The sequence below is a fragment of the Triticum urartu genome, chromosome 7A, assembly GCF_056163025.1.
Source record: "Triticum urartu cultivar PI428250 chromosome 7A, HENAU_Tu73, whole genome shotgun sequence".
Classification (NCBI taxonomy): domain Eukaryota; kingdom Viridiplantae; phylum Streptophyta; class Magnoliopsida; order Poales; family Poaceae; genus Triticum; species Triticum urartu.
This window is the reverse complement of record NC_141879.1, coordinates 66,968,679-66,987,385: the sequence shown is the minus strand read 5'-3', so window position 1 is coordinate 66,987,385 and position 18,707 is coordinate 66,968,679. Positions and strand designations below refer to the sequence as shown.

The 18,707-nt window shown below is 44.8% G+C and overlaps 1 protein-coding gene across 1 annotated transcript; it reads right to left on the bottom strand.

The window, feature by feature from the left end:
- Positions 1-7,919: 7,919 nt before the first annotated feature.
- Positions 7,920-8,770, bottom strand: LOC147957867 (E3 ubiquitin-protein ligase Os06g0535400-like). Its single transcript, XM_087537593.1, has one exon. The coding sequence runs from the start codon at positions 8,697-8,699 to the stop codon at positions 8,256-8,258; it is 444 nt and encodes a 147-aa protein (XP_087393719.1). The 5' UTR covers positions 8,700-8,770; the 3' UTR covers positions 7,920-8,255.
- Positions 8,771-18,707: the final 9,937 nt, after the last annotated feature.

The window sequence follows — 18,707 nt, the reverse complement described above, 5'->3', positions numbered from 1 at the left end:
GTCCCAGTTGGGAACAATGTCATTTCTATTCTGGCGTGTTAATACTGCGAGACTCGCAAATTAACATGAAATCTTTTTGTTTCTCTGATGCACTAACAATAGGGAGTCAAATTATATTATCTTAAATTATCATGGGAAAATTGCATCACATTCCATGTTAGCTATGCATTCTAATTATAGAAATACCGAGATACCTATTATAGCCCCCACTCCCACGAACGTGAGTCCGCCCCTGTATATGAACACATAACAAGTCCCGCATCAATGCGCGAGGTATCATCTAGTAGTTTTAAAGTATGTGAACACGTTTAAATTTGTGAAGCTTTTTCTAAACTCATAACATTTTTAAACCCACAAATATTTTAAAATTTGTGCAAAAATTAAATTTAAGAATTTGCAATATTTTTTAAATCCATGAACACTTGCGAATATTTTCAAATTAAAAAAAGGTATCCGCTTTTTTTTAAGCTAGTAGTGGAGCGATCTAGAAAATAGTAAGGGAGCGAGCAAAGCACGTAGCTGAGCTAAGTCAGCAAGAGCTTCGTGTTGACCCATGTGAGCATCATAGTAGCAACTAGACAATACCCCGCACGTTGCTGTGGGAATTTACAGTGATAAAGTTATCAAGAATAAAATTAGAATACATGCGAGCAATAGATCTCCACAGTCTCATCGTATAGGAATGGTAGCGGATCCAACATACAAACAATATTGTATAGTACCTAAGATTTACAATTTTACTCATGTTTCTATTTGCCTTTATGTATATTGTTCTATACATGTGAATCATACATAGGTACTCCAAAGTTTTGAAAAAAAAATGATGTACATTTGTACAACCAAGTCCCTACGTAGCTTAGCCCATAAATGCATACCCAAGTCTAAATGTAGCTTCACCATGTGGCGGATCTAGTAGTAAATGGAGAGTGGCTGGATGGTATAGTGCCTGTGTCCTTCTAATTTCGGTATTATTTTTTTGCTTAAAAAGATAATAAATAAGCACAATATAAACTATTCGAAAGAGATATTTCTATTCATGCAGATATTTGCATTGGATCATCATGAATTGAGATATTGTTCTTCTTGACTACAGTTTTTGATCAGCCTACTGATAAATAATGAATGATTTTAGCAACAGTGCACCTAATTATAGGAAGAAGTTAGAGTAGTTCATGATATTCTTTGCATGTGTTGTTAACATTGTCCTATGTGTGGCAAAAAAATATCTAGATGTGCCCTAAGTATTGCACATTCAAGTCCTATGGTATTGATTCTATGTGGAGATTCGTGCACTTTCTTTTTCCTTTTTATGTTTGATTGAATCACTTAGATGTGCATGTGCCCTAGACAGACCCAAACAACATTATCGCAGAGGTTAAACTTGTACAGTTAGCCTAGTGAGAAACAAAACCTGAGACTAAAGGACTAAAAGGATGGCTCCAAAAAAAAATTCAGATTTATCCATCTTTGCGAATCATACAAAGGTTGACTTACATGAAGCAGTGATTGTTGTTTTAGTTTATATCTAACTTTTTTTAAGGAAATACATTGCATGCAAGAATGCATGGGAGCAACTTATTATGCTATCTACTCCAAGCATAAGTTTCATGCTTATCCAATTTAGCAACTTCAAATTCAGAGATGGGAGTTTCATGCGAATAACTAAATTAACATAACAGAAGACTAAAAGATGCATTTTCTCATTCAGTGTAAAATAAGAAAATTAAGGGATGAGTGCAAATAGCAAGATACCTAAGAAACAAAGCAGTGGTGTGGCCCTTGCTGACAAAACCTCGAGCACCTTGCAAGGTAGAGCGAAAACTAACAAATTTAAAGCCATAAGCCTGGGGATAAGAGGAAGAATGGGAGGATGAAAACTAGGAGCGGACAGCTATTCCAGAGTGCACGCTGGTGCCAGAGACAACGACTCGAGCAGGCGGGCGCATCGGATCAATGTTTGTACTATATACATGTTTCTAACTACTAATTGATGGCCGGGGGCAATATACACGCCTCCCTAACCTTGGTAGCTGGTTCCTCCTTCTCGTGGCTCAATTTAAAGAGACGATTGAACCTGAAGCTAAAACTATGGACCTGTGGAGCAGTTTCAGCAGAGTGATTTAATAGTGGTGGAGTATTGTTTGAGATCAAGGTAGGAGGGAGACGAAGCGAAAACACATGTAACCTGTTAATAATTGCTGTTACTATTTACTTGGAAGCTAAGTGGGGGAGGTGAGAAACTGGTGTAGCACGCACTGCCGGTAGGATCCTTTTGGCTCTATCAGTCGGGACTCGGGTTACGGCTGGAAGAAAGGCACAAGAGGGCTGATTTCGATCGGCTGTGTACGCTGAATGTGACATTTTTTCGTTAGAATGAAATACTGAAGACAGAAAAAATCTCGAAGAACAGAGTACAGAACCTGTCGATGTACTGGGAAGTTCGCCGCCGTTGGCGCGAGCCCATGATGAACACACAGGAGCAGGACATCCTACTCATATGCAGGTGCAGCCTTGCACGTTGCTCATCGTCCCCAGATACATCACCTCTACCTGTTCGACCAAACAAAAAAAATCAACCGGTCATCACCGAACCAATGAACTAACCTACGATCTCTGTGGCACCGAAGAAGGGCGACGTACCAACAAATTATGATGCACCTGCATGCTGTTGTTCTCGAGGCCGAGGTACTTTAGGACGACCTGCTGCATGCGGGGCGAGGCCCGGGCGGAGGCCGCCGTCAATGCAGTCCCTGTGGATGGGGCTGAAGCCGAAGCCGACCTCATCGAGGAACTTGGAGGTGGATTTGTGACGGACTTGAGGTCGTACAGGGTGAAGGAGTCCATGCTCGTCATCGCCAGCGTCCGTGACAGATCCTCGAAGGAGAGCGACCGCAGGTTCTTCACCGTGTGCCGCCGCCGCGCCGGCCCCTGCTATGCCGCACCTCCTGCTCCGTCGCCGCCGCCGGGCATGAACCACGCGAGCTGGTGCCTACAAGTTTCGTTGTCAACCGAGATACTTCCCGGCATCGCGTCCACTCCTAGGCTGGGGATTCTAGTGAACCGATCAGGGAGCTGGATCCACCACTCGCGTCCAGCCCACGGTTGAGGCCGCCGTTGCCAACAACTCCAGACCATGGCACCAGACCATGGCGGGACTACTAACCCGCTCGAAATAACCATGGCCTAGCGATCTTACGGAACGGGCTGACACCTATCCCGATGTATATGTACAACTCAGATAAGCGGCCGGGGTGCATATGCTCGATTTTATATTTTCGCCATGGCACCACAGATTTGGACGGGCAACTGAGGAGGACCATGAAACCAAGGACCCGGGCACCGGCGTGGCCGGACCTGGCTTGGTGCTCGCCTGGTACTGAGAAGGGGAACATAGCTTGAGGATCCGGCGAGAATCGCAGAGGGGAGCCGAGCGGGTGGTCCTGCCGCCTGGGGGGTGAGATGGGATCTCGGCGCCACACCGGACTCGGGGGTGAATAGAGAAAAAGGGGATAGATGGGCTCGGTTGAATCGAGGGAGAGGAGAGATGACTGATGGGCTTCTCTTTAATAGGTTTTACACCGACTCATCGGTAATGGAAGACGGAGGAGGCCTGGTTCGATTAATAAGCAGAGTTTAATATCTCAAAAAATTACCATAGTTGAATCACACCATTGGTTGAAAAATGCTGAGGTGGCAAGGTTGATGAGGTGGATAGGCTGCATGTTAAGAGAATTAGGATAGTGAGAATCAACTATTTAGGTATTATAAATTCCACGGTTTGGGCGCGGCATAGGAGCTCTCAAGAGGCTGACACAACAATCACCGGCTGATACCGAGTCTAAAACATAGAAGGACACCATAACCACACACCAAAAAATTCCACTCTGCTCCGAGAACAACTACCGCCTCCAACATTAACTCAACATGATATATGAATGAATAAAAACACCACCATAGCAGAATTAACACAGATAAAATAGGAACGAAGCAATCAATTGTAATTATATACTAGACAAAATTGTTAATCCCACGAGTAAAGAACGGCGTGCCGAAGCGTGCATTAGCCTCTAGTTTATTAGATGTGGCTTCGGTAGCAAACATAATGTAGACTCTAGAAAACAAAATTTTAAAATGTTCATAAATTTCATGACTTCTAATATATATCAGAATATGAAAGATACACTAAATTTACAAATATGTTTATGAACTAAAAAATTAAAACTGAAAAAGGGATAGTTTTTATTTAAAGAGCAAAAAACTGGACGAATTAGCTGCGAAAAACCTGAAGAAATGGAAAGGAAACATAAAATAAAAATGGAACAAAGATCAACGAAAAACATTGAAAATCTGTATATTAAAAAAAATGACCAACACATGAGAGACCAGTAAAGATAATGCATCCTGAAGAAAATTACAAAAAAAATCAAAAAAAAAAAACCGTTCGATGCGGAGCGGATGAAAGATAATCGGCCCAACGACCAGACGATGCCAGAGTGTGCGGTTTTTATGAAAAGAGAACTCTTCTTCTCTGTAAGCAATGAATATGAAATACCAATTGTGCAATGTTCGTCGGAAAATGCTATTTTTTATGCACCGTCACTAAATGTAGGGAGATCGCACATCCCTTGCTTTCTAATGCGCCAGCTCGTTTCTCATGTTTTCTTTCTTTCCCTCGCCCATCACTTTTTACTCGGATTGTCTTTATGGTTTTCCATCTTGAGTTGGTTTCTATACGAGGTTTCTTGGTTTTTTTGGTTGGATTTTTCAAGACATGAGTTTCTTTTTTATTTCTTCCACTAGTAGTAGAAAAAGGCCCATTTGTCCCGGTTTCAAAGGGTTTTTAGTCCTGTTTCTAGAACCGGGACTAAAGGGTTGGTACTAAATCCCCCCCCCCCTTTTAGTTCCGGTTCTGTTACGAACCGGGTCTAAAGGCCCTCCACGTGGCCTCTGTTTGGGGCTCCACCTAACACCAACCGGGACTAAAGGAAATTTTACGACTTTTTTTGATTTTTTTTTTCTGATTTTCAAATTTCTGAATTATTTTACTATTTAATCTCTAATCACCCCTCATCACTGCTCAATTTAACCTCTAATCTGTAATCACCCCTCATCATTCTAAATCATCTAACTTCCCGGCCGGTCACCCATCCTCTCACTACTCCAGCCTGAGCATGCTTAACTTCCGAGTTCTATTCCCCTCGTTTCCAAGTCTGCACTTGTTGTTTTCCTGACAATAGTAAGATGTCAATCCTATTAACCCTCAGGAGTTTAGCTTGAGCATGAAGTCACATGTTTCACTGTTTGAGTTTGAAACTATTATTCTAAAAAGCAATAATTATTTAGTAGCACCAATATTTCTTGAATAAGTAGTTTGACCATTGTTTGACCAGATTTGACCAAATTCAAAAAACTGAAATAATTATTTAGTAACACTAATATTCTTGAATAATTATTTAGTAATATTAATACTTTTTGAATAAGTAGTTTGACCATAGTTTGACCAGATTTAATCAAAATTTAAAAAAACTGAAATTTGAGCATAACTTTTTTTTCCTTTTAGAATTTGAGGATTCTAAAAATTTGCAAAACGACCTACGCGGTCAAAATCAGATGTGGTTTTCGTGCTGAACATTTTGATATATTATACGTTTTTTTTTCTGACATCGTATGCAAAAGTTTTAATTTTTCATAACAGTTTTTTTGCAAAACATGTCCAAATTTAAGTTTTTTAATTTTCTTAACTAGTAGATGTAGTAATATAACTACATCTCGAAGGATTTTATTTTTTGATTTTTTTTATGTTCTTTTGTTTTTTTCAAAACTGAAATGGCGATACACGGGGGGAGGGTGGGGGGGGGGGGGAGTTTGATACACGAACCCCTTTAGTCCCGGTTTGAGACATGAACCGGGACTAAAGGGCATCAAACCGGGACTACAGGTATAATCATTAGTCCCGATTTGAGATACGAACTGGGACTCAAGGGTGCAATGCCCTTTAGTTCCGGTTCATGTCTCAAACCAGGACTAAAGGTCCCATTTGAACCGGGACTAATGCCTTTAGCCGCTCGAATTGGGACTAATGCTCACATTAGTCCCGGTTCGTAATGCAGCCGGGACTAATGTGTATATTGAGCTGTGACCAAAGCCCTGTTTTCTACTAGTGTTCTAGTTTTTTTAATTTCTTTTTCATTTTTTTCTTTCCTTAAAAGATGTTCACCAAATTGAAAAAGCTTTCACGGTTTCCAAGAATATTCATGACACTTGAAAAAAATGCTCATGATTTAAAATAATAATTGAATCTTCCAAAACTTGTTAACATTTCTTAAAATACTCACAGTTTTCAAAATTGTTTACTCTAAAAAATGTTCTTGTATTAAGAAATACTAGTTGTTTTTTCATTACGATGGAACGCCCATGTTATTTTTCTCTTTTTAAGCACTTTTGTCTGGTCAAGGAAATATGCAAAATACATTTTCACTTTTGAACAACCATATACTTTTTATCCTCTTTTTTGGAAAATAGAAATAAAAAGATGCATAATATTTTGGACGGAGAAAGAATAGTTGGTGTGGTGGATCATGAGATCAAGTAGTCGAGGGTGTATTCTACAAAATATTAGAGCGCTTCAGGAATATATGTATGGAACTGAAAGGAAGCTGTGTAAATTTCTAGCACGTGTCTTGATGAAATAAATTGTGAACATAATACGTTGTCGCCCAAATATGAGTGGAATGGCCTTTACAAAGACGTGAGATGCAAGTCGGGGTGGACACGGTCCGGGCCGGTCCGGGCCCTGACCGAGACGCCTTCTGGACCGGCCACCGGCGGACCAGACCGGACCGGACCGGACCGAGCAGTGCCGTGGTCCGCTTTTCAAGGACCGGACCGGCGGTGGTAAAGCTCGGGCCGGACCGCGAGGACCGCCCGTGGCGTCGTCCGGCGACGGCGAGCGGCGGCGCATGGGACTGTGAGCTCCTGCAGAGATTACGGGGCATGGGGAGGAGAGGAAGGGGAGAGACACAGCCGCGTGCCCATCATGAGCACGTTTAAGAGGCCAGATACATGACGACGGCGATGAAAGGAGGTGTTACCGTGGAGGTGGCGGCGTTGCAGGAGGCGAGGAGGTCACCTCGACGCCTCGACCTGGTGCTGGAGTTCTTCATCTGGGAGGCCCCCGAGCGAATGATTTCCAAGGGCGGGCCTGTTCCTGGCGACACGCAATTAATCTCGTTGCCTCGTTGTTTTCAGTTTTCATTTTTCCTAAGGGTGTTTCCTATTTTCCGTCACGTTAATACTGTTTATTTTTTTAAAGTATCATGTTAAATCTGTTGAGTCCATAGGAGTCCACATAGTAGGCTCGTTGCATGTGGCACAACTATCCTTTTTACAATTTGCATGTTGCAAATAAATAGGGCCTGTAACGTGTATGCCCACCTACAAATGTACATTCAGTCGTACAAATTCTGATCTGGCACAGGTTAATGGGATCGTGGGGACGTGTAGATGGAAGGAACACATCGGATCGAGCCCACCTTTCATGTTCTTTCTGTTTCTGCTCCGTTGAATAAAAGGAAAACTCCAACGTTTTAGGCAATAGAATTCCTATTTCTACGAAGTAAATCGTGGAGATAATGTCTATCCAATATCGTGGAGTGAATCGTGGAGATAACTGTCTCTCAAATAACGGAGTAAATCGTGGAGATAACTCTCTTCTACCTCGAGCCAAAGAACCGATCGTGTAGTTCATTCGTGCGTAAGAAACAACCGAGCTCGTTTGGTCCAGTCGAGTTAACCGAGCTAAGACCGGACCGGACCGGTCGACTTTCGGGCCGAAATTCCCAGCTCGGACCGGCCTATATTCCCAGCGGGCCAGGACTGATCAGTCCGGTCCAGGTCGGTCCACGAGCGGGCCAAAAAGCCCGCTCGGTACGTCCAGCCTGAGATGCAAGTATGTGAGAGAATACCGTAGAACAATTTACACATAGACGGCTAGAAGATCATGCATGTTTATGCAAGGATGCACGGATTACACACACAGTTTACATCTGATCTTTTACACAAAAGGAAGGCCAAAGCATGTCCCTTCGATTCGGACCGACATGTCCAATGTACTAGGTGATGCATCTCTCACTACGTACAGTTTCCACGGTAGGTCTCCTGGCCCCGAGCTTCACGCATGCATGCATGGGGACTTATCTCGATCAAAAAGCAACTCAGCTTCGAGCCTGGTGCCCGACGTCGACCGGAAGCTCTCCCTAAGCATCATCATCATCATCAGTTTCCATGTCGTCCACAGGAACATCGCCAAACACATGCAACCCCAAGGCAGCTATCCACAAGAAATGTAGGTGTGCAGCAGTACAATCTGCGGTGGCGGCGGGCGCCGTGACGACCTCGCGACGGCACATGGGACAGCTCTCTTTCTCCTGCAGCCACCTCTCTACGCACCGCCCGTGGAACCGGTGCCCGCACGGTGTCTCCTTCCACGCCGCGGCGTCGTCCTCCTCCAAGCAGATCGGGCAGCTGAGCTCGTCGTCGTCGTCGTCGGACGGCGCGTCCACCGTCTTCAGCGCCCCGGCCACCAACGCGGCCAACTCCGAGTCGTCTGGATCTCCCACGACGCCGAGGAACGCGGAGTCCTCGTGGCCTCCTTCTTCTTGTGGCAGGTCCATGGCAAGCGATGGCATCAAGCTAGCCATCGCGCGTGATGGTGAAGTGAAACCGGATCTGATCGTAGGAGATCGATGTTCGGGGAGGCAATGGGAATAAGCGAGCGTACGTGCGGCAGTTTACTTATAGTGCTTCGGGCTTGGATGGTAGGAGAGGAGATCGATCGGGAAACACGTTCTCGTGCCGGAGTAGGACAGGATTACCACGGCTACGTACGCCCGACTTCATTTCTATATCGATGTCGATCCGGCAGGAAGGGAAGCAACGAGTTCGTCTCTGATCGGCATGTTGGGCAGTTGGAGTCCGTTATGGCGGGATTTTCCAACGAAATTTCTACTGAACTTCGGATTTCATATTACCACGGGTACGCCCGACTTCATTTCTACTGAACTTCGATTTCGGATTTTCCAACGAAATTGACCGTGCAACTCTGTTTTTTAGAAACACCATACACAGCCAGACGCTCATCCACCCATCTCTATGAACGCACATCTTACCTCTATGAGCGCCTCCGAGTGACCGAACTGGCACATTATCTTGATATTGACGAACTCGCCATATATGCTTTTGTAGTCGACAGGAACATCTCTTTCCACTGAACGCACAGTGCTAAAAGGCCTGAAATAAAATGAAAAAAATGCGAGCACGAGCGTTAAGTCTAGGACTTGAATCCTAGTGGGCTGAAGATATCACTGTCATTCTAACCATCTAACCACTGGTTGGTTTGCAACTTTGTTATAAGACTAGTGACACGTCTGATCATATTTTGCAACATAGCGTATGTAGATATTATTTTCGTTCACTTAAAACCTAGCTAAGCGCCATCCCCCAACCTCACCACCATTGCTGCCGGCTGGTGTGGCGGCGCCTGGACCCATGTCCCTCTTGTTATGGTGGCGCTGCTTATCCGCGTTTGCAACGGCCTCTTAGGACATCTCTGACTGATCCCAATAACCAGTTAAAGGAGGATAAATTCGTTTTTTCTTCTCTAACCAAGAACTAACATAACCCAAAAAACCGTTGGGCCGGGGGGGGGGGGGGAGAGATTTACACCGACTCGATCGCGACTCATAAATATACTCGGCTGACCGCTCACGGAGTGAAAATTCTCCACCCACTTCGCCTTACCTCCCACCGTACCCGCCTCCCAATCCCCGCCGGCGCGTCACCGCCCTCATCCACATCCACTTTGACGCTGTCCCGCAGCCGATAATGGCCGGATCTAGCTGCCACCCATCCCCGGCACAGATCCGCCGCCACAAATGGCCCCGAGCTCGTGGCCATGGCGGTGCATCTTCCTCCCACGCCGGCGTACTTCCTACCGCGTCGTCGCTGCTATTTCTTCCTGCCAATGGTGCTTCTTCCTCTCGCATCGGCGGCTTGCCCAACCTCCCACCGCCGCCACCGCTACCGAGGCAATACATTGGCGTGCAGTAGAGCCGGCGGGGAACATAGGCGGCGGAGTTAACTGATCGTTACATACAGCAGAAGATATGGATAGGGTCAAAAGCCAGTCCTTTGCATGATCCACCATAGTTAGGTCTTTGGGGCTGAGCATCCCCTTCTTCCTCGTGCTCCCTTGTAGTCTTACCTCTTTGTATGTGACTAGCTACATGCAATTTGCGTATTCACGAAAAAAAATCACTCTATGTGACTATGTCACATCTTTTCACTCTCCTATGTCTCATTCACCCACTGCCTCAGGCAACCCTGCCGCGCAGCACAGTGCATCTAGATTGGGCCACCATGACAACCACCCAAGAGAGGTTTAACCGCGTGAGGTTGGCAATTTTAGGGTGTTTTTTTTTGCAATATATTACTACTCGACAATGCTTAGTTACAATACTATAGCAAATGAAGCATGATGGAACACTTGCATTGCATCCTCATTTCATCGCTCATCACACACCAAAAGGCGCCCCATGAAGGCAACACATCTTGATCACCCACTAGTAGAAAACAGGGCTTTCGTTCTGGCCAGATAAGCCCATTAGTCCCGGTTCAGTCACGAACAGGGACTAATGTGAGCATTGGTCCCGATTCGTATTTCTAAAGACATTAGTCCCGGTTCAAATGAGCCTTTTAGTCCCGGGTTTGAGACACGAACTGGGACTAAAGGGCATTGCACCCTTTAGTCCCGGTTTGTATCTCAAACCGGGACTAAAGATTACACTACATGCAGCACAAGATATGGATAGGGTCAAAAGCCAGTCCTTTGCATGATCCACCATAGTTAGGTCTTTGGGGCTGAGCATCCCCTTCTTCCTCGTGCTCCCTTGTAGTCTTACCTCTTTGTATGTGACTAGCTACATGCAATTTGCGTATTCACGAAAAAAAATCACTCTATGTGACTATGTCACATATTTTCACTCTCCTATGTCTCATTCACCCACTGCCTCAGGCAACCCTGCCGCGCAGCGCAGTGCGTCTAGATTGGGCCACCATGACAACCACCCAAGAGAGGTTTAACCGTGTGAGGTTGGCAATTTTAGGGTGTTTTTTTGCAATATATTACTACTCGACAATGCTCAGTTACAATACTATAGCAAATGAAGCATGATGGAACACTTGCATTGAATCCTCATTTCAGCGCTCATCACACACCAAAAGGCGCCCCATGAAGGCAACACATCTTGATCACCCACTAGTAGAAAACAGGGCTTTCGTTTGGGCCAGATAAGCCCATTAGTTCCGGTTCAGTCACGAACAGGGATTAATGTGAGCATTGGTCCCGATTCGTGCTTCTAAAGACATTAGTCCCGGTTCAAATGAGCCTTTTAGTCCCGGTTTGAGACACGAACCGGGACTAAAGGGCATTGCACCCTTTAGTCCCGGTTTGTATCTCAAACCGGGACTAAAGATTACACCTTTAGAAACTTCAAAAAATAAAATTCTTCGAGATGTAGTGGCCTGTTTGCAAATTTTTAGAATCCTCAAATTCTAAAAGGAAAAAAAGTTATGCTCAAATTTCAGTTTTTTTTCAATTTTGGTTAAATCAGGTCAAACTTTGGTCAAACTACTTATTCAAGAAGTATTAGTGTTACTAAATAATTATTCACGAATATTAGTGTTACTAAATAATTATTACAGTTTTTTGAATTTTGGTCAAATCTGGTCAAACTGTGGTCAAACTACTTATTTAAGAAATAGTAGTGTTACTACATAATTATTCAAGAATATTAGTGTTACTAAATAATTATTTCATTTTTTGAATTTTGGTAAAATCTAGTCAAACTGTGGTCAAACTATGGTCAAACTACTTATTTAAGAAATATTAGTGTTACTAAATAATTATTGTTTTGGAATGACATCTTACTATTGTCAAATTATGGTCAGATTACTTCATGCTCAAGCTAAACTTCTGAGGGTTAATAGGATTGATATCTTACTATTGTCAGGAAAACAACAAGTGCAGACTTGGAAACGAGGGGGACTGGCCGGGAAGTTAGATGATTTGGAATGATGAGAGGTGATTAGAGATTAGAGCTTAAATAGAGCAGTGATGAGGGTGATTAGGGATGAAATTGGAAAATAATTCAGAAATTTGAATATCGATTTTTTTTAAAAAGAATTCAATATTTTTTTATGGAAAAATACCTTTAGTCCCGGGACTAAAGGTGGAGCTCCAGACAGCGGCCACGTGGACGGCCTTTAGTCCCGGTTCGTGTAAGAACCGGGATTAAAGGGGGAGGCTTTAGTAACGACTCTTTAGTGGTTGTTTGGATACAGGGAATTAGAAGTAGGATTTTAGAAAACGAGTGTTTAGAGGATTTTTAGGAAAACCAGTTTTGGTTAGTTATTCTGTTAAGGTAAGCACATACAATACTTTGTTTGGATGAGAAAAATAAGAAAGCATGGATACAGAGCTCCATCACACAACGACTTAGTCAAAATTCCAATACGTTCCTTCGGTCGATCTATTGAGCTGCTGGCGCTTAGCGGGAGCGTCTCCGGCGAGCGCTCCTGTCAGCCTCGCTGCGGCCACTTCCCCAAATACGGCGACAGAGACAAGGGCGCTGTCGGTGGCGACGGTGATGACAACGAACCAGGCTGCCGGCCATGCAGCAGTATCCTCTGTGCGCCGCTGGGATTACTAGGCAGGGGGCAGTGCTTACGATGTGATGCTGTTCGCCGTTCGCGTACGCTGGGGAGATCAGGTTGTAGCAACCGTCGGTAAGACGAACACATCGGCTATGGCACTCTGTATTCCGCGGCAGCTCCCGGCTCCCGCCTCGCCAAGTCACCATGCCATACGGCGACGGGCACGTTCAAGCCACGAACGGCAAGCTCGCCGAGCCTCACCGACTTCCAGCGTAAACTCGCTGATGCCTATAGAGCACGTCGCGACCCTTGTGCTTCGTCGCCCTGTCACACGACGAAGGCCACGTCCGGGCCAGAGCGGCGAGAGATCGCTGAGCCGCACTGACTTCCAGCGTCGCCTCGCTTGTGCCTGCAGAGGACGTGGCGGCGCTATGATGCGTCGTCGTGCGACACGACCACGACCACGTCTGGGCCCCGAGCGGCGAGCTCACCCACTCGTCGGCGCCTTGCTCATGCCCGAAGAGGATTGCGGACGTCATCGTCGGCAGAAGGAGGAGCACATCGGCCATGGCACCATGCGCTCCGTATGTGGCCACCGTATTCATAAAACTGGTTTATATAAAAACGCCAAATAGTCGTTTTTCTATAAGCTGGGTTTTTGAGGTTTTGTAGAACTCAGTTTTCTTTATCCATGATTCAGTTAGGCGATCCAAACAAGATTTTTGGTTGTTACAACAGAAATTGCATTTAACTAGAGCTAGTTCTCTATAATCTTGCTATCCAAACAACCCCTTAGTCCCAGTTCCAGAACCGGGACTAAAGGCCCTCTAGAACTGGGACTAAAGGCCATTTTTCTACTAGTGACCTCGATCGGAGCCTACTACTAATAACTACATTACATACTTTCGCAGCCCGAAAAGGAGCAGAGCTGCATAAAAGAAACAAAAAAACAATGCACCTAATTAATACATAGATTACACAATACCAGGTATGCATAGAAAACGACAAACGCGCAGCCTCAAACACACCAGCTAGCTCATCGGCCTCATCGGCATCGATCGATTATTTCTTACTTCGGTTGTACTGCTTCGCCGGTCCAATGAACTTATCGCCACCCTCCAAGCACGTCGATCCAGAGTTAGAACAGACCACCTACAACGGTAACCTTTCTGCAATTTGTTCTTATCCATATTTTCTCCAAAGAATGATTGGTCTGACGTATGCAGTAATTTTTTGTTGTTGAAATTGACGTAGTATCCAGTAGGTAGTATTTGTATATGGATCAACATCCTAAAACAAGAAACCAAGCATACCACAAGCACTCCCAGAGCTTAGCGCTTCTCGGCCGTCGTATCATTTCCTTGATGTGTTTTGGGCCGTCGAATCCCCCTCCCAAACACGCTCGATCGTCGGATAAAAACTGAGAGCTCCAGCAATGAATAGTGTCGGAACTGGGATGCGACCGCCTGTAATTTCGGTAACCCGTCGAGGGCATTTTTGGTTTTTCACGTCTTAGGTCAACACGTCTTGCGAGGGAGAGCGATTGCCCTACTCCCATTTGTCCGTCTCAGCTCTCTCTCTCTCTCTCTCTCTCTCTCTCCAAAACATAGCCGCCCGCAGCCCACAGACCCCCTGTCGTCGCGCCGCCGCCCGGCCCGGCCCCCATCCCCGACCTTGCGCCACCCAGCTCGTGGGTCGCCTCCCCCGCCTCCTCCCTCCCACACTCACGCCTCCCCCGCGCCCAGCTCCTCTTGCCCCACCTCTCTCTCTCCCTCCCGCCCCACCTCTCTCTCCCTCCAAACCCTAACCCGTGCCCGCCTCCCTACCTGCCACCGGCCGTCGCTGCCACCATCGCCGCTCGCCCAGGCAACCATCCACGACCTCACGCTGCCCCCTCCCGTCATCCGACCGCTAGGCACCAGGGAAGGGAAGAGAAGAGAAGAGGGAGAGCGAGCAGGTCAGGCGGCGGCGAAGGCGCTCGCAGATCCTCCGGCGCCGTCGTCCGACCTTGGCCTCCGAGAGCTTCTTCTCGGCGGCATGATGGTACGGGCTGCCTGCTCCATGCCCACGCCATGGCATACTCGGGACGCCGCCTTCCCCTGCTCCAACCCTAACCCTGGAGTTGTGCTGCTGGTCAAGGTACGTCAATTTTGATTTGCTATTGGCCCCTCCCCTCCCCTCACGCTGTTGCTTTGTTCACGCAGGTGATGCATACTGTTGGGTGAGCTTCAATCTACCTTGGTGAGCTTCTCCACACTACTGGGTGAGCTTCTTCTCCTCTAATCTTGTTTGCTGCAATCTACCTTGAGGAGAGGGATTAGGGATTTTTGTTTTCTTCTTGTGGAGGAGATTCTTCGTTTAGCTAGGTTCCAAAGAAGAGATTTTTCTTTGCCTCTCTCTCTTTTTGTTTGTACCTTGCTGCCAAGGAGAGCTTTGGATATAGCTAATTATTTACAAAGGGGAAAACTTTGTTTTTGCCACTCTATTTTTGCACACTTTGCTTATGCCACTCTAGAATTTGACATTTCACTTTTGCCACTCTTAGCTTTTGACAATATATCACTTTTGCCATTCCGTGGCAAAAGCAAAAGTTTTAGAGTGGCAATTGCAATACATTGTCAAAAGCTAAGAGTGGCAAAAGTGAAATGAAAAGTTATCATGTTTGCCATGGAATGTCATTTGCAATGTATTGTCAAAAGCAAAGAGTGGCAAATGTGAGATGTCAAATTCTAGAGTGGCATAAGAAAAATTGGTAAAAGCTAGAGTGGCAAAAACAAAGTTTTCCCTTTACAAAGTACATGTGTTGTTGCCTTGCTTGGTTTGTTGGCCATATTCTGACCTATTTCCATGTATGCATAGAGGTTCTAGGTAGGATATATCTGTATGTATGTGTGTGTGTGTGTGTGTTATGTTTGCTTTTGTTTGAAGATATACTGATTTTGCCCCAAAATAAGCCATGGATATTGCAATTTGTTTGATTCCCACTCGTGTTACTCTTAACCATGGCTTTTTTTTCTGATTTTGCCCCACTTGTGTTACTGTTAAGCATGGTTTCTTTTCTGATTTTGCCCCAAGAAGAGCTCTAGGGCATGTTGATAAGATATATTGCTGAATCCTCAAATAGGTCGTGGAGAACGTTACTTTTTACTCAAATATGGATGTTGTTGACATGGGAGTACTTGGGTGGCATCAATTTGGTGCTTCCCATGTCCATGTGCAGAGAAAAAGAGAGGAAGGGGATAGATGAGCAGGGAGCAGAAGGACCAGAAGAAGAAGGACAAGCGAGGTGGGGCGATATGCATGTCCATGGAGGTATGTCACCCTCTCCTCCTCTCTTCTGTTTACTTGTACTGCAATCCTTAATCCCATTTGATTCGATTTGTTAAGTTGTGTTACTTGCTATCTCCAAAGAAAAACTAGAAACACGAAGAAACTTGTATTGAAAGTAGTTGAACTTCCAGATTGTACACGTTTTTTTGTAGATTAGGTACTAAAATTTAACAAATATTGGCCATACATGTACGTAGTTGAAAGTAGTACTTGAGTTGGATAGGTTTCTTAGTTACACGGTTCCCATTAAGTACAGCAAAATGGATCCTGAATTTTAGTGTTGATACATGAACATTGTTTTCCTGCTATTCTACTATGGAACTATGTGTCAGTTTTTTCCAATCTTTTTCTTATTGAATTTTATATTGCAATTCTTTCCTATTGTTATTTCTGTGACACATATAGAGCATCGTGCTACATTTATAATTTTCATCTGGGATATTATCATGTGAGAACCTTTGATGCATGTTGAAACCACAGTGAAAAGTCAAGCTGCATTGTTTAATAAATGATTGACCGATATATTAAGTTCAGTTGGTCAAATTTACATTTAACTATAGATTCAAGAATGTCTTTGCGAACTAAAAACAGAACAACTATGTTGATTAAAAAATTATCCAAAAACATGTCCGAAGATCCCACAACCGCCTACTAATAACCCAGGTTAATTAGTTGATCTACATGTCTGCTTCATTTGTTAATTCTCTTGATCATCAAGTGATATGATTTTCCGTTGTCTCGTTCAGCTACGCTTCAGTTGCAATTTTTTGTTAGCAACATGTACCAGATTTGAGTTATTTTCATTTCAATATTGTTTTTGTTTTCAGACATTCTGGATCATATTAAGACACTTGGTAGAGATGCTCTAGATTTATTCATTTGAGTTCCACTGATTTCTCTCTATGCTTTCAAATTCACCAGTGTGTTTGTTAGTGTCATCTCCAGTTACCATTGGTGCCTATGATTTGGATTATTAACTGTTTGATTCCTTTAGGTGATGGGGCAGCCGCCAACTTGGGCCTGCTGAAGAATGGTGGGGCGGTGCAAGGCGCAATTCCAACGCGGTTCCTTGCTCGTTGGACGGCGTTCAAGCGCAACCCGGGTGCCCGCTGAGTACCGCCTCAGCTACAATCTCCCTCGGTGAGCTCCATCTTCCTCCTGCTCATCTGCTTCGGCCACAATATTGGACATGGTCGTGGCTATATTGATGTGGTGCTCGTCCGGTTGATGCTCTATGCCCTACTCATGCATCGTTCCCTACTTGAGCTCTGTAGTTGTCAATGCATGCTATTCTAGGGTTTGCAGGATGTTGTTCATGTTTAGTTGCTATCATGGGAACTCCTGTGATGATCTGGTTTACATGTGGATGCCCTGGTCGTATAGCTATCGAGGCACCTATGGGTATCAAGTTGGATCCTGCCTCTTGTGTCTAGAATCCTTTTTGATCATGTGATACGCGTTGTTCTGCCCTTGGATGGTCATTCTTGTTGAGTGATAACCAGTGCAGCCCCAATGTATAAACAGATTGATCTGGTGATAAGAGATGACGGGGTAGGCTATATGATTGAGGAAAGGCGAATCTGAGCCCACTATCTAATGAACCATTTTTATTTGTATTTAAAGGTGTTGCTTATTTATCGAGAATCCAAAAACAAGAAACGAAGCACCCAACAAGCGCTCTCAGATCTTGGCGGACATCGGCCGTTGGATCATTTTATTTATGCGATTTGGGCCATCAGATCGAGCCCTGGGTTGACCTCGCCCGTCGAATCGAGGTGGGGCTCTTTTAGCAATGATAGTTTCACCCCGGTCGTGCCACCATGTGTAATTGCAGTGCCCCGCTGAGGGCGTTTCACCATTTCGCATATTGCATATAAAAGAACGGTGCGCCTATGGTGAAACCCTAGCCGTCTCTCTCCTCGGCTAGAACCTCCCTTAGTGAGCTCTGTCTTCCTCCTGCTCCTTTGCTTGGGCTACTATTGATACATAGTCGTGGCTATGTTCATGTGGTGCTTGTCTGGTTGTTGCTCTATGCCCTACTCATGCATCGGTTCTGACTTGAGCTCTGTAGTAGTGGATCCATGCTATTCTAGGGTTTCCAGGCTGCTGTTCATGTTTGGTTGCTATCATAGGAGCTCATGTGATGCTCTGGGTTACATGTGGGTGCCCTGGTCCTATTGCTATGCTCCTGGATTTGCTAAATTGATTAGTGGTGTTCGTGTTAGGGCGATGATGATTAACCGTGGTTGAAATAAGTGTGCCTTTGAACAATCGAGGCACCCATTGGTATCAAGTTGGATGGTCATTCTTGTTGAGTGATAACCAGGGCAGCTCCATTGTATAAACATATTGATCTGGTGATAAGGGATGATGGAGGAAAGGCGAATATGAGCCCACTATGCAATGAACCCTTAACCCTTTTTATTTGTATTTAAAGGTGTTGCTTATTTATGCTCTAGTGTTTATAGCTGTCTTATGTAAATATTTCTTCTCTCTGATATCTTTATTTCATATGAGTTCTTCTTGATCTTTTATTGTTTGTTCTTGGTCCTTGATTTCATCTGGTTAAGAGTATTGCATTTTGTTATGCTAGAAATACTCGCTCCCAACAAGTAGTCGGTTGAACGGCTTGTTCTAATTTGTTGATAAACCAGCAGAAACCACAG